This window comes from Dermacentor andersoni, chromosome 1 (assembly GCF_023375885.2).
Source record: "Dermacentor andersoni chromosome 1, qqDerAnde1_hic_scaffold, whole genome shotgun sequence".
Lineage (NCBI taxonomy): Eukaryota > Metazoa > Arthropoda > Arachnida > Ixodida > Ixodidae > Dermacentor > Dermacentor andersoni.
In genome coordinates this window covers 240070385-240083502 of record NC_092814.1, presented here as the reverse complement: position 1 = coordinate 240083502, position 13118 = coordinate 240070385, and the positions used below count along the sequence as shown (strand labels likewise).

Here is a 13118-nt window from a genome sequence, read left to right as displayed (position 1 = left end):
TCTTTCATTGGCGTATTCTTTGCTTCCAGACTTCGTCGGGATGGCGGCGTCTCATTGATATGTCTTCGAGACAGGCTTTTCGGTGTCTTCGACGGCGGTGGAGGATCTTCGTCAGTTCGATGAACAGCAACCGCAACTCCATCGGCTGCTGCTTTTAGTTTTCTGGATATGTGCTTAGGGACTGGCCCCGGGCTGGGCTAGTGTATGGACGGCGCTGTGGTGACAAGTAGCGGCCTGGTGACGGCGAACGGGACGGTCGTCAAGAACTCCACTGAGTGGCGGTGAGGTAGTCGGCAATGTCACGAGAGCGCTCTCCGAGTTGTGGACGCGGCACGTTGATGGTGAACCCTCTCAGTCCCAAGTCACGGTATGGGCATCGTCGGTACACATGACCGGCCTCTCCACAGTGATGGCAGAGCGGGTGGTGGTCGGGGGCTTGCCAATTGTCTGTCTTCCTTGTGTAGCTGCGCTGGGCGATGGGTGGGTGTGCTGGCGGTGGCGGCAGTGGATGATGGAATTGATTGCGGCGTTACAGGGCCTTGGTGCAGGCGCTGAGGGGGGGACCTTGATGGCGAGCGACGGCGGCGTAGGTCATCGCTTCTGGCACGGGAAGCAGCGATTCGGGCTGCACTTCGGAAACGCCCAATTACCGTCGAAGTTCGTCCTTGACGATGTCAGTGACTGAGGACACCTGCGGTTGCGACGAAGGAAACATCTTGCGCAGTTCTTCGCGCACAATGGCCCTGATGGTCTCTTTGAGGTCACCGGAACTTAGTGCTTGGATGGCACACTGCGGTGTGAGCACTTGGTGGTTATATTGCCTAGTGTGCATTTCCAGAGTTTTCTCAATTGTCGTTGCCTCTGTCAAGAACTCAGCTACGGTCTTCGGTTGGTTGCGGATCAGTCCAGCGAAAAGTTCTTGCTTTACGCCTTGCATCAAGAAGTGCACTTTTTTCTCTTCGGATATTTCCCGGTCGGCGTGCCGGGAAAGACTGGTCATCTCTTCTGTGAAGATGGCGATGGCCTCATTGGGTAGTTGCCCTTGGGTTTCCAGCAGAACTTCTGCCCTTTCTTTTCGGACAATGCTCGTGAACGTCCTCAGGAAGTTACTGCGGAACAGGTCCCACGTTGTAAGGGTGGACTCCTGGTTCTCGAACCAAGTCCTGGCGGCATCTTCCAAGGAGAAGTACACATGTCGTAGCTTATCCTCAGAGGTCCAATTGTTGAAGGTCGAGACCCTTTTGAAGGTTTCGAGGCAAGTTTCGAGATCCTTCAACGTAGCTCCACGGAAGGTAGAGGGCTCTCTGGGTTGTTGAAGCACGATGGGTGATGCTGAGGCTTAACAACCACAAGTTAGTTAAGCTGGCCACGGTCTTCCTGGTCGCATCAGGCAGAAGTCCGTGCTCTGGGGGCAGTGCTTGCAGTCTGCGGCTAGTTCGCTGGTCTTGGGCGATGTTGGTCTTGTCCTTGGGCTTCGGGCTTGGATTGTGGCTTTGCAGGGGCATTTGGTACATGAACACACTAGCACCTTCACCAGATGTCACGCAGCAAAACTGGGAATGACAAAACTAGCGTTTTAGTGAGCGAACTTGTGCCCTCAAAACCAACCAACCCAGCGACCGTGTTTGGGTTCGGACCCCAATACGCCGACGAGGAGACAGTGAGAAACTATTATGCTGCTATTTCGGACTCTACAAGATCATCCGGCGCATTGGCGCACTCGACTATGAGTTTGTGCCAGTCGGCATTTCGCTATCACAGTGGCGCTGCTCATGACCTGAAATAGTCCGTGTTGTGCGGCTTAAGCCGTTCTACCAGCACTAATGAACTTTGGGACTTTACATAGCTGGGGGAACTTTGGACTTTTTTGGACTGTGTTACTTTGGACTTTGCTTCTTTGTTGTTTTGTTGGTTTTGTTTAATAAGTCTCCTTTTTGTTTTTAGCTCTCCTGTTTGGTTTGCAGCATTGGGACAATGCTTTTTGGGAGGTGGGCATTGACACGTGTACTTGTTTGTCTTTTCCGGGTGACCGCTTTTCACCATCCAACAAATGTTATCGCACAGCACAGGACGCGCCTGCATGTATCAGAAGTTTATCGAATATTATCGATGGTTCTTTTTGCTGTCTGTTGTCACTGACACTTGCATAATCTCTGATTTCATGTATGCGTGACGGGAATGATGTAGAACTTTCTGGAAGACGTGCGGGCACCAATGATTACTCTGGAACCTTCAATGACTGATGTATGCCAACACGCTTGACCCGCTGATCAGATTTTTGCCGATCGTTGACTGTGTTCACCGCTGTCGCCGTTTTTTGAGTGTAGCCTGGTTTTGAGGGCACAAGTTCGTCTAATAAAATGTTAGTTTTGTCATTCCCAGTTTTGCTGCTTTCTTCACCGTCACTACTACATGACAATATTTATCTAGATTCATGCTCTCAGGTGTCGCCAATTAAGCCACGTAACATACCACCTTGGACACTGTCACCACTGGAAATTGTGCTATATATCCCTGGAATCAGCACAAAAAGAAAAAACAAGGAAGAAAGAAAATGTCTCAAGCAGCGACTCATCAGACTGCTCTGGAATATACAGGGTCCTGCATATTTCGCTTAGCGTGTTCGAAACAAGATTTTGTGCTTACTGCTGCACTGTTCTTGCTGAAATTTTGCAGAACGATTGCAATTTGGAGTCCATGTCATTCAATGTGACACTTGCCAGAGTTAATTGCCTGCTTCTTAAGAAAAAAGTGCAAATTTGCCTTCGATTAAGGGGATGTGAGCTGCTGCTGCAACAGCGTAAGCATAAACTTGTGTCAATGCCTTCCAGCAGTTACAGAAAGCAGCCTGTCAGGGAGGGTTGCCGTGTGTTACCCACTCTGGAACTTGCGGCAGCCCTCCGTGAAACGCTGCTTTCTGCAGCGGCTGGCAGGTTGTAACACAAGTTTATGCTTGTGGCATTGAGGTAGCAACTCGCATTCCCATAAGCAGAGGCAAATTTGCACTTCTTTCTTAAAAGCCAGGCAATTAAATGTGGCAAGTGTAACACCGAACGACATGGACTCCAAAATGCGATCCTGCAAAATTTTAGCAAGAACAATGAAGCGGTAAGCGGAAAATCTTTTTTAGAACATGCTTTTTGAAATATGCAGGACCCTGTATGCACAAAGAATATGCAGCCACAACACACATATTCACTTATAGCTCTACAACTCAATGTCGCTCATTAAATGAACTTTTTGTGCCCTGTATAGAACAGCGATTCACTTTGTGTCATGAGCGAGCGACATCATCTACGTCAGCTGAGCTATATGGCATTAAGAGGCCCTCGTGCATGTACTTCGACAGCAGCTGCCAAGGAGCTGGATGATATTCACAGATTCGAAAGCAGCTCTACAAAGTATGTGGAACAGGCACAAGCGATGTAACAACCAACCGGTAGCCTGTGGCATTGCCTACCTTCACCACAAGGCGTACATTCATGGCCATTGCGTCACTTTCCATTGGATACCTGGCCATGCCGGTGTTTCGGGAAATGAAAAAGCAGATGAAGCTGCCCAAAACGGACTAGAATACTGAAATTTTAGAATAATATTGTTACACCCACAAAAGGCGTTACTTTGAAGCCGGGTAGAGTTAGATGCGTTGGCCTTGATCAGCTGAGCGCCTGTTGAGATTCAGCCAGCCAGCCACACGTCGTCGTCTTCTTTCACCACTCTTCGGTGCCCCCACAAACTGTTTGTTAAGGCGTGGACCCACTATGCATGTAAGAGCGTCACATTTCCCTCCGCGCAGACGAAGCCCGCCGGGCAAGTCAAACAGGCTGTCGAGAAATAAAGGGCTTTAAATGGGCGACATGTGAAAGTTCAGTCTTTGCTGACCGTCGGCCATTTGATGTGAGACGTGCTATGCGGTGCTAGATGAAAAGTAAGACGCTGATGAGAGGCAGTCGATAGCGTCATCAATACGCGGAAGAGGATATACGTCCTTTTTAGTGATGGTGTTGAGGCGGCGGTAGTCAACACAAAATCGCCATGTACCATCTTTCTTTCTAACCAGAATCGCTGGCGCTGCCCACGGACTACAGGATTCTTGGATTACATTCTTATTTAGCATTTCGTGGACTTGGTCATTGATCACCTTGCATTCCGATAGTGAGACTCTGTATGGTTTCTGTCGCAACGGTTGGGCAGATCCCGTATCTATGCGATGGTGTATACGAGAAGGAGGAAACAATGGTGGTCCCTCTTGCTGGAAGAAGTCAAACAGTCGGGCATGTTTTAGCAGAATATTCCCCACTTCGTGACGCTGCTTAGTGCTGAGTGACTTGTTTACCATAGTCAGAAATGAGGAGTGCGCCACAGGGCAGACATTAACGAAATGGCGCTCATCCGCAGAATCAAGGGCCTCTGTAAGAATGGCGAGCGATAGCACTTGATCTTCATGGTAGGCGGCAAGTTTCAGACCCTGTGGTAGTATTGCAGGTTCACTCGAACAGTTTACGGCCCATAAGTTGGTGTGTCCCTGAACAACTGACAGCGTGCAATACGGTATCAGTACATTCATCTTGATGCAACTGAGATGAACGGGCTCCACGGTAGCGTCACAATATTTTTTACAAAAGCTCATGCTTCGAACATGGCAAAAAATATGTCTATGCAGAAAAGGGTTGCCTCTGGAATCTGTCTCTTAACCAAGGTGACTTTGTGCTATTGATTGACCCTGGAGTAAGATAAAAATTCCACGACCACTTCCTTGCCACTTAGAGACATTGTACTATTGGGTTCGACTGAATGTAGCATTCATAAACAATTATCTGTATCACGTAGGGTGCACCACTGATCCCTACAGTGATAATTGTGGCAGCTTCGAGACAGTGGAGCGCATTTTAATTGAATGGCCCGCATACCGTGACGAGAGACATTCTTTTGATTGCCAAATGGACGGGGTTTGTCATAATTTGCTAACATTACCTAGCATCTTAGGTCCAATGCCCGGACCTCCAAAACAGCGGCGGGTCTTGGATTTATTGTTCTAATGCCTATCAAAAAATGGTCTTCTTGGAAAGCTTTAAAGATTTACTGTATGATTTATATAAGCCTGGATTCACCCACTATCTCACCTGTAAATATGATTATCTGGATTCATTTGCGCATTTCATATTTATATTTATTCTCTTTTTTCCATTAACCCCTGGAATCTTTTAATTCCCTTCCCCCTCCTTAAGAGAGTAGCATGTCAGCAGTTGTATACGTGCCAGTAAAAATATCTTTTCTAATACAAAGTATCTCTCTCTCTCTCATAGTTCGCATTTCTTGTGTTTTATGTGCATGTTTACTTTTATAATGTCAATCTGGACATTTAGCTGACGAAAACTATTTGCTCTGTTCATATTTTAAGAAACGTTCTTTTTTGAAATAAAAAAAATTGCACACCTGTTTTTCTGTCTGTTAGTACAGTATAAACACGTAAATATGCACTTTTGATGTGATGTCATGCTGAAATTGGGAGTTGTGTGGTGCACTCGTTACTTTGTACATTTCAAAAAGAAATTAAAATAATTAGTCGTTAGCTACAGAACAAACTTTATTCTGAACCAAGTCACAAGGTTAAAATTTAGCTTTGTTGCTTAAAATGAAAGGGTGGAGGGAAGGTGTTGCAGTGGACTGCCGACCCTGGTGCCGCTGACCCTAGTGATGCCACTGACGACGCATGCAATTTTCTGCCAAATTTTATCGAAAACAAAGAAAAAGGCACACATTATAATTGTGTATATACTGTAATCAGTTATTGTGAGCTATGGTTTCTGCTTGGAAATATTCCTAGTACAGGCTGAAAATAGGCGTTTTTGATGGGAGATTTCTTTTACGTGTGTTCAATGCATTCACTCCCCCTGAGCTCTGCCAAGACAGACGCTGCCACTAAAGGGGTTGCTATTGGAGTTACCATAGGGGTCAGGCACGTGCTTGCTGTCTGGTCAAGTTTGAATTATCTGGTGAAGGCCAATTTTAGGATCGAAATAACAAAAGTTTGTGCTCATAGAAATGCATGGGCACTGGCCGGCACCTTCGATCGAAATGAATTAATCGAAAAATCCAGTTGACCAGAGTCAAATTAACAGTAGTCTACTGTATAGCTTGTTTTTTTTTCAATGAAGTCCAGGAAGAATCTGTGGTGTGGACCATAGATCCACAGATGTCAGCCAGATCGGTGGCTTGGGGGTCTAGCCCCACTTTTCACAAGTAGCGGTGCCTTGATGACCGCAGTCTGGAATAGCTCCACTAGAGGTGTGGTAGATCTGCGAGGGCAGCTGGGTGGAAAGTTGTACCGAATCATAATTTATGAGCTGTATTTATTTAATACACTGAAATCACACTTAAAAACACAGAGAGGGTTAAAATAAAGATGTTTGCAATATTGCTTCTTAAGATGCACTGAATTGCAACATTGATGCTTCCTAGTGCACTAAAGTGGAATTTTTTGCTTTTCAATTGGGGCTAAAGGTCTAATTGTACCTAAAGAAGAAGCGTTAGTGGAATAAAAGTTCAATGGAACAGTTTTTTTTTAACTTTGTAAGAAATTTATTTTTCTGTTCATTAAGATTTTCAAACTAAGCTTACTTGAGTGTGGATCTTCTAATATGAGCTTTCTGTTCTTTAGGTCAAAATTAGCAAGCCTATGATTTGATTTGTTACATAGGCACTCTTGTTACGGTTCTGTCACACATTCTTGTTAATGACCCATAAAAATGAGTGTTTTGTTGAATGGGTAAAGCTAATATTGTGTAACATGGTTGTAACCTGGGAAATAAATTATTGTTTGGCAGCCCACTGTCTTCTGCACCAAATGTCTTAATTTTACAAGAGTGTCCTAGTTGCCTAAATCATTAGCAGTAAACATTGGCTGCGGTGATTGCCATAGAGGATCCACACATGCGGGAGTAATTCGTAATCTCAGCAAATACATACATGTCACTTGCAAAAGAACTCACTGTCCTTTGTGCATAAAAAAAAAAAAAGTAAGACTTGTATTAAATGCACTGCTTGAACCACATAGAAAGCAGTTATTTTTTATTTTACATGCCTGATGAGAATTGCTTTTCTCAGTTCCTGGGTTTTGGTTTCCACAGATAATTGTGCTCTTTATTTACCTTGTTAAAAATTTGGTTTTAGTAGAATGCACTTTTTCACACGGATAATGTAATTGTGGTTCTTCAGTTTACATTACTTACTATTATTTTAAATCTCTGTTGGCAGGTATTTTTGCAACATTTGAACCCATTGCTGTCCTTGCCCACCTTTACTGCCTTGTGGTTGACAATCTTGGATTTTATGGACAAGTACATGCATGCTGAGGACAGCGACCTTCTGGTAAGTATCGGTATCAGTGGTTTTGTAAAAAGCAAAGGCTTATGGCTGATCGAATATTTGTCTGACGCAGTCGTAAATGTACTATGCAACTGGCCATTTCTATATTTCACAAAGTACAGCTCAGTTCAAAACAAGGAAGCTATTTAGTGATAGGCTCCTACTCAAAAGAAATACCAACAATGCATGGTTGTCAGGCAAGCGATTATTGATCTTGTTGAAATGCTCATGTGACATTTGCTATTATAGCTATTGTTGCAGTTGTACGAGTTAATTCACACATAGTTATTTTGCCTCTGTGACATTTTTTTTCTTTTTCGTTTGACAGAGTGAAGCTATTCCAGAGTCTCTAAAGAACATGCTGCTGGTCATGGACACAGCAGGAGTTTTCCAAGCTGCTGCTGGAGAGGAACTTGAGAACTCCTCCACGGGTTACACTCAGCTCTGGACAGTCACATGGGACCGCATTGACAGCTTTCTGCCTCGTCTGAAAGAGGAAGTGTTCAAGCCACTACCTCGCCCATCGACTCCTCCTGCTTCACTGCCAGTCATTCCATCAGAGGATGCTGTGCTTGAAAGCAACTGTTCTGCTGACCAGGCTGTCCGAACAACTCGGGAGGAGGACTCTTATGAGCTTGTCTCTGTTATGGGTGTGTTGGTCGTTTCCCTTTACAGAAAGTTGGAAAATACTATTTTTTTTTTGTCATTTAAACTGTATAGTAAAGACCAGGTTGGAATAGTTGTCAGACACTTCAATGTGGCCCAACTTTACCTAACGTGCCTTGTTCTTAATAGCCTGGCATTGGTAAGAGGCAAATAACAATTTTGGATTTTGCTTCAGTTTTCAATGGCATCAATTTCATAACAGTGGCTGAATGTAGTTCATTGGTTTCTATAGTTTCTTTCTCGATCCTTTCCTGATTTTGTCACTTCCCCTGTCTGATCGTGTAAAGTATCAGGTCAGACAAATTCTTCAGGCATTGTGTTCAACTTAATTTTTTTTTGCATCAAAGTCTCTCTCTTATTCTTGAAGTTCTGCATGCTGCTACCACCTGCTGCATTGAAGTAGATCCAAAGAACTCTTGTTATGCAGCACATACCAAAGCATGCCTTGTGTTTGTGTTTTGCTGGCCTTGCTGTGCCATGAAGATGAGTTGAGCACCTCCTTTTATTAGTGGCCTCTCTTATTGCAGTGGAAGAGCCAGGCATTGCAGAACGAAGACCCTCCAGTGCCAGTGTAGGAAGCGAGGGCAGCAGCATGACTTTGGGGTCAAGCAAAGCGGGCTTAGCCAGCAGCATGGCATTTCCCGACATACCAGTTGGTCCTGTAGGAGCTTCTGGGGCTCCGGTGCCCCCACCCCACTCAGTGATTCTGCATCCGCCATCACTGTCACCGCCACCTGTGCTCCCCACAGCCGTACCTCAGACGGCAACACCTGTGCCACTGGTCATTGACCCAATTGTCTTTTCTGAGCAGCATCATTCAGTCTTTGCACCTAGCCAGGTAAGCATATCTTGTTTACTAAAAATGCAATCTATTGAAGCTTTTAACAAAAGTATCATTGAGACCTTTGTGCATTTTGCATGCTCTTGTTTTCAACAGAATGAAGGCATTAATAGCCAAGGGAAAGGCTTGAGTCATATGGCTGACTGGACTAAATTTGGTGACAAGAATTTCACGCGACAAGGAGGGTCGGCAAAATATGCATAAGTGTAAAGATAAGCAAGTTGGCTCATACTTGCAACAACAGTGCACAAAGAGCGTTCCATAGATTCGTTGTCTCTTTCTTTTCTAATGTGGGGAAATAACTTCTAGAAATTCCATCTGCAGAAATGGAAATCAACTAATAAACCAGTTCAATCAGTATGCACCTTTTGAAGGCTCCCAAAGCACCGCACCCTTTCTCGAAAGTGAAATGCTTTCTTGTGGAACCTGAGCAACACACTGGAATGGTGTGATGCCTTTAACGAAATAGCATATTTACTCAATCCTAACGCATCCTCAATTGTAACACACAACCAGATTTTCATACTTCAAAAAATTAAAAATGCAATGCCCTTATTTTTCTCACTGTTCAGTCTTTTATAGTAAGAGAGAAATTAGTGGTGATTTGTTTTCACTTGGAAAAAGAAAATTTTGTGCATCCAAGCTACAGTGGAGTGGGCATCCCTCATTGTCACGGTAGGAAGCTACGTTATCACTATCAACAGCTCCAGAGCATCTTATTTGTTGCTGTCTATGGCACTTTAGATATAGTACCACATTTAATAAAAACCTTATGGGCCCCAGCAGCCTGCAGCAAACTTCCACTGCTCCCACAGCTGCACTCGACATGTGGCTTAGATTACAAAAACTTTTGATGCCAAACATGATAGCTTGTCACTATTGTACTTTAGTTTTGTACTTGGATCAACGTGCGCATGATTTTTACAAATATCTTTCTGGAAAAAAAGTGCATGTTAGAATAGAGTAAATATGGCATATATATTCCAGAAAACATTTTTCAAAAGGTCATAATAATAATAATAATAATAATAGAGATGGAGTGAAATGTTTTCTTTCCCTATTCCCTCTCAACTTATCAGTTTCTCCTAGCTAGAGTGGTGCTGATAGCAGTGCCCTGTCTATTGCGTCTTTCATTATTTTTCTCCTTTCATGTGAGGTTGGTGTCTGACAAAGGTGCCTGAGAGTGACAAAGGAGCGTTGACAGGAAGTGCAGGGCTTGTTGATGACCACCGTTTCCCTGTTTCCTAGAACACCTGGAAGGATGTGCATGCAAGTGCAAGCTTGTGCTTGCGAGTAAATCATGATCACAAATGATTGCCCATTGGCTGGCATCTATGAGTCATCGTGCCTGCTGTAGTGTCATCACTAACATTGCGTAGGACGGAAAAAACAATGGCGGCTATGAAAACTGTAGGAGAGAGCAAGCAATCTATTGTGCGAGATTGTAGGTTCCCTCTTTACCTTACTGTTGTAGTTCACAAAATGGTTTTAACAGGTCATATTAAATGTAGCATCACCAAAGCACTATTCTTTGTTTAATTATTGAAATAAAACCTGAAAAGTGCTGTTAAATGAATAAAATGTGCCATGCTTCTGATTTACGAGCACCATCAAGTTGGTGCGTGCGGAAGAGTATGGCCTCTGACATTTATGACTCATAAGTGTGTCTCAATAGTTCCATTAACGATTTGGGATTATAAGCACCATCAAGGGGAGTTTGCAGAAGAGTATGAGCCAGTTTTCATTGCCTCCGAGATTTACTATGCAGTACCCTATGGTGCCTCAATGGACACGCCATAACCTCCAGCATATCTGAAGGATATAGTGCCAATTGATAGCCGGCAAGTCTGTCTTGTCTATTTGATTGTGTCATCCTTGCACTGGAAAATATCACCATGTCAACCCTGACCAGCAGCAGATTTTAGCACACGTTTGCCCATGCTGTATGCCTTGGTTCAAGCCAAAGTTTTCGGACAAAGGGCCAGGGCCATTGCAATCCCTGCTGTATGTTGCATTATCGAGGTTTGAATCTTTAGGGGGCTTGCTCCCGACTTATGCAACTGACACGTTGGGAATTTTCAAATTTTACCGTGTCACTAATAACTCAAAATGACACTTGGTAAATACCACTTGCAGAGGAACCAAGTGAGAAGTTTCTTTTTTTTTCTTTTTTATTCGGCAGAATTTGTCGCAAGGCATAAATAGTTACTGAGCAGTGCACAGTGGCAGTCAAGTAAAGGCAACTCTTGAGCAGTGTTCCTGTAAACATGTGGCCGATCATATGACTGTGATTGGTAGGTCATGTGAAAGGGGATACCATCTGCATTTCAGTGTTTCTTCAGTGTGCTGTTGAATTTCTTTTGTCATGTATATCAGCATCACCTGCATTTTTTTTTCCAGAACCCTGTCAAGTCAGCGGATCGGTGAGGATCATGCTCCAGCTGAGTGAAGTTTTTACATTTGCATTGCTGCTCTGCTTCCAAATGAGTTTCTCAAGGAGAATCAAAAGGTTGTATATAGTTATACTAATAAAATCTACTAGGCTGAATGTGGCACCTTCTGGACTTATGTGTTGGCATGTTCTTTAGTGAAAGGTTTCATAGCACCAGTTGTCATGGAACTTCATGGCTTTATGTGGCATTTAGATGAGGTTAGACAAATTTTAATTATGGGGTTTTGTTGCCAGAGCCGCAATATGATTATGACTTGTACTGTAGTGGAGGATTATGGATTAATGTTGACTACCTGAGAATCTTTAATGTGCACCTAATTCTAAGTACATGATCGCTTTTCTATCTCGGCCCATCGAAATGCGGTCACTGCTGCTGGAATCGAACCCGCGACCTCGAGCTCAGCAACGCAATGCTATGGCCACTGGGATACTACAGCAGGCATTAACTCAGGTGTTCTATAAATAAAGCATGAGCTTAATGCTTAGCACATCAGTACATGGTGTAGTTATGACTAGAGGTTTGCTGTAGTGCAATATATTGAGACTGTCTTGAAGTGACTTCAACGTCGCCTTCCCAGCTGTAGAGGTGGTCTTAAATGAAGTTTTGTTCTACTTTTAATAACAATGATTGAGCATGTTTGCTTCGTCTTGATTAACCCTCTATTGCATGGCGTCCCATATTTGGCACATACCGGTTACCATTTTTTTTCGCGTGTGTGAGATGCCCAGTTGAGAATGTGATACCGTCAGAGTAATTCCCATGGTTATGCGCACTTATTATGGGCAAGTGCTGCCATCTCTTGAGCGATACGCAAAACAGAGGTGAAGTAGATTTTGGGAAGCGACGTGAAACTCGGAGGGAGCAAACACGAGCAATTGGTATTTTTTTTTTTCTCTGAAAATTTCCACCGCAGAAACATAGAAAAATTATTTTGGCATATTTTATGGTCTCACCAATTCAAGCCAATTATTAGTTTTCTCAATTTCGTCTGCAACTACAGCAGAGAACCCGAAATCGGTGTGTGCCATATTTGGCACAGTATGAACTTGAAAGACAAAATATGGTAGCGTGCTGCCATCTGTTCAGTAGCGCGAAGCTGCAGGTCACTCTATCACAAGATGGAATTTTGTCAATCGGTACGGTGAGGGCGAATCATCTACCAAACTGTCGCCTGAAAAGCAAAAAGGAACTGAAATGTAAAGGACGTGGTGCTTCAGAGGAACTCACAAGCGTGATAGATGACGTGGAGTTATCGTGTGTGCAGTGGTACGATAACCGCGCCGTGACATTTCTGTCGAGCTTTGTTGGGAGAGATCCAGTCCAAAAGACTAAGCGCTGGTTTACCTCCGCCAAAGAGTTTCACGAAATTGATTGCCCCAGCGTAGTAAAGGTCCACAACAGGCCCATGGGCGGGGTCGACCTGCTGGACTCACTGCTTGGACTTTACCGCATATATATCAGGTCGAAGAAATGGCACTTTCGAATTTTTGCGCATATGCTAGACTTATCGGTAGTAGCATCATGGCTATTGTACAGTAGGGTGCAGGAGCAACTTGGGAAGAAACAAGTATTACCGCTGGCTCAATTCAAAGCAGAAATCGCAAAATGCCTTACCTCGCATAAAAAGTGCCTACCCAACAAGTGACCAGGAAGGCCTTCTAGTCAAGACATCGAATTCCAGGTTCAAGTAAAGAAAGCACAGGGACCAGCGGCCGCAATGCCACCCAAAGACGACCGATCTGACCGAGTCGGCCACTGGCCAGAATTTGATGAGAAGAAACAAAGATGTA

The 13118-nt window shown here is 44.1% G+C and overlaps 1 protein-coding gene across 3 annotated transcripts in view; it reads left to right on the top strand.

The window, feature by feature from the left end:
- Positions 1-11439, top strand: part of garz (Sec7 domain-containing protein garz) — a 115895-nt gene extending 104456 nt beyond the window's left edge. For all 3 annotated transcript variants that reach the window (XM_050196412.2, XM_050196414.2, XM_050196411.2), the window contains exons 31-34: positions 7258-7371; positions 7697-8018; positions 8562-8872; positions 11276-11439. In XM_050196412.2, coding sequence (XP_050052369.1) covers positions 7258-7371; positions 7697-8018; positions 8562-8872; positions 11276-11302 — 774 coding nt within the window. In that variant the 3' untranslated portion in view covers positions 11303-11439. The remainder of the gene's footprint in view (positions 1-7257; positions 7372-7696; positions 8019-8561; positions 8873-11275) is intronic.
- Positions 11440-13118: the final 1679 nt, after the last annotated feature.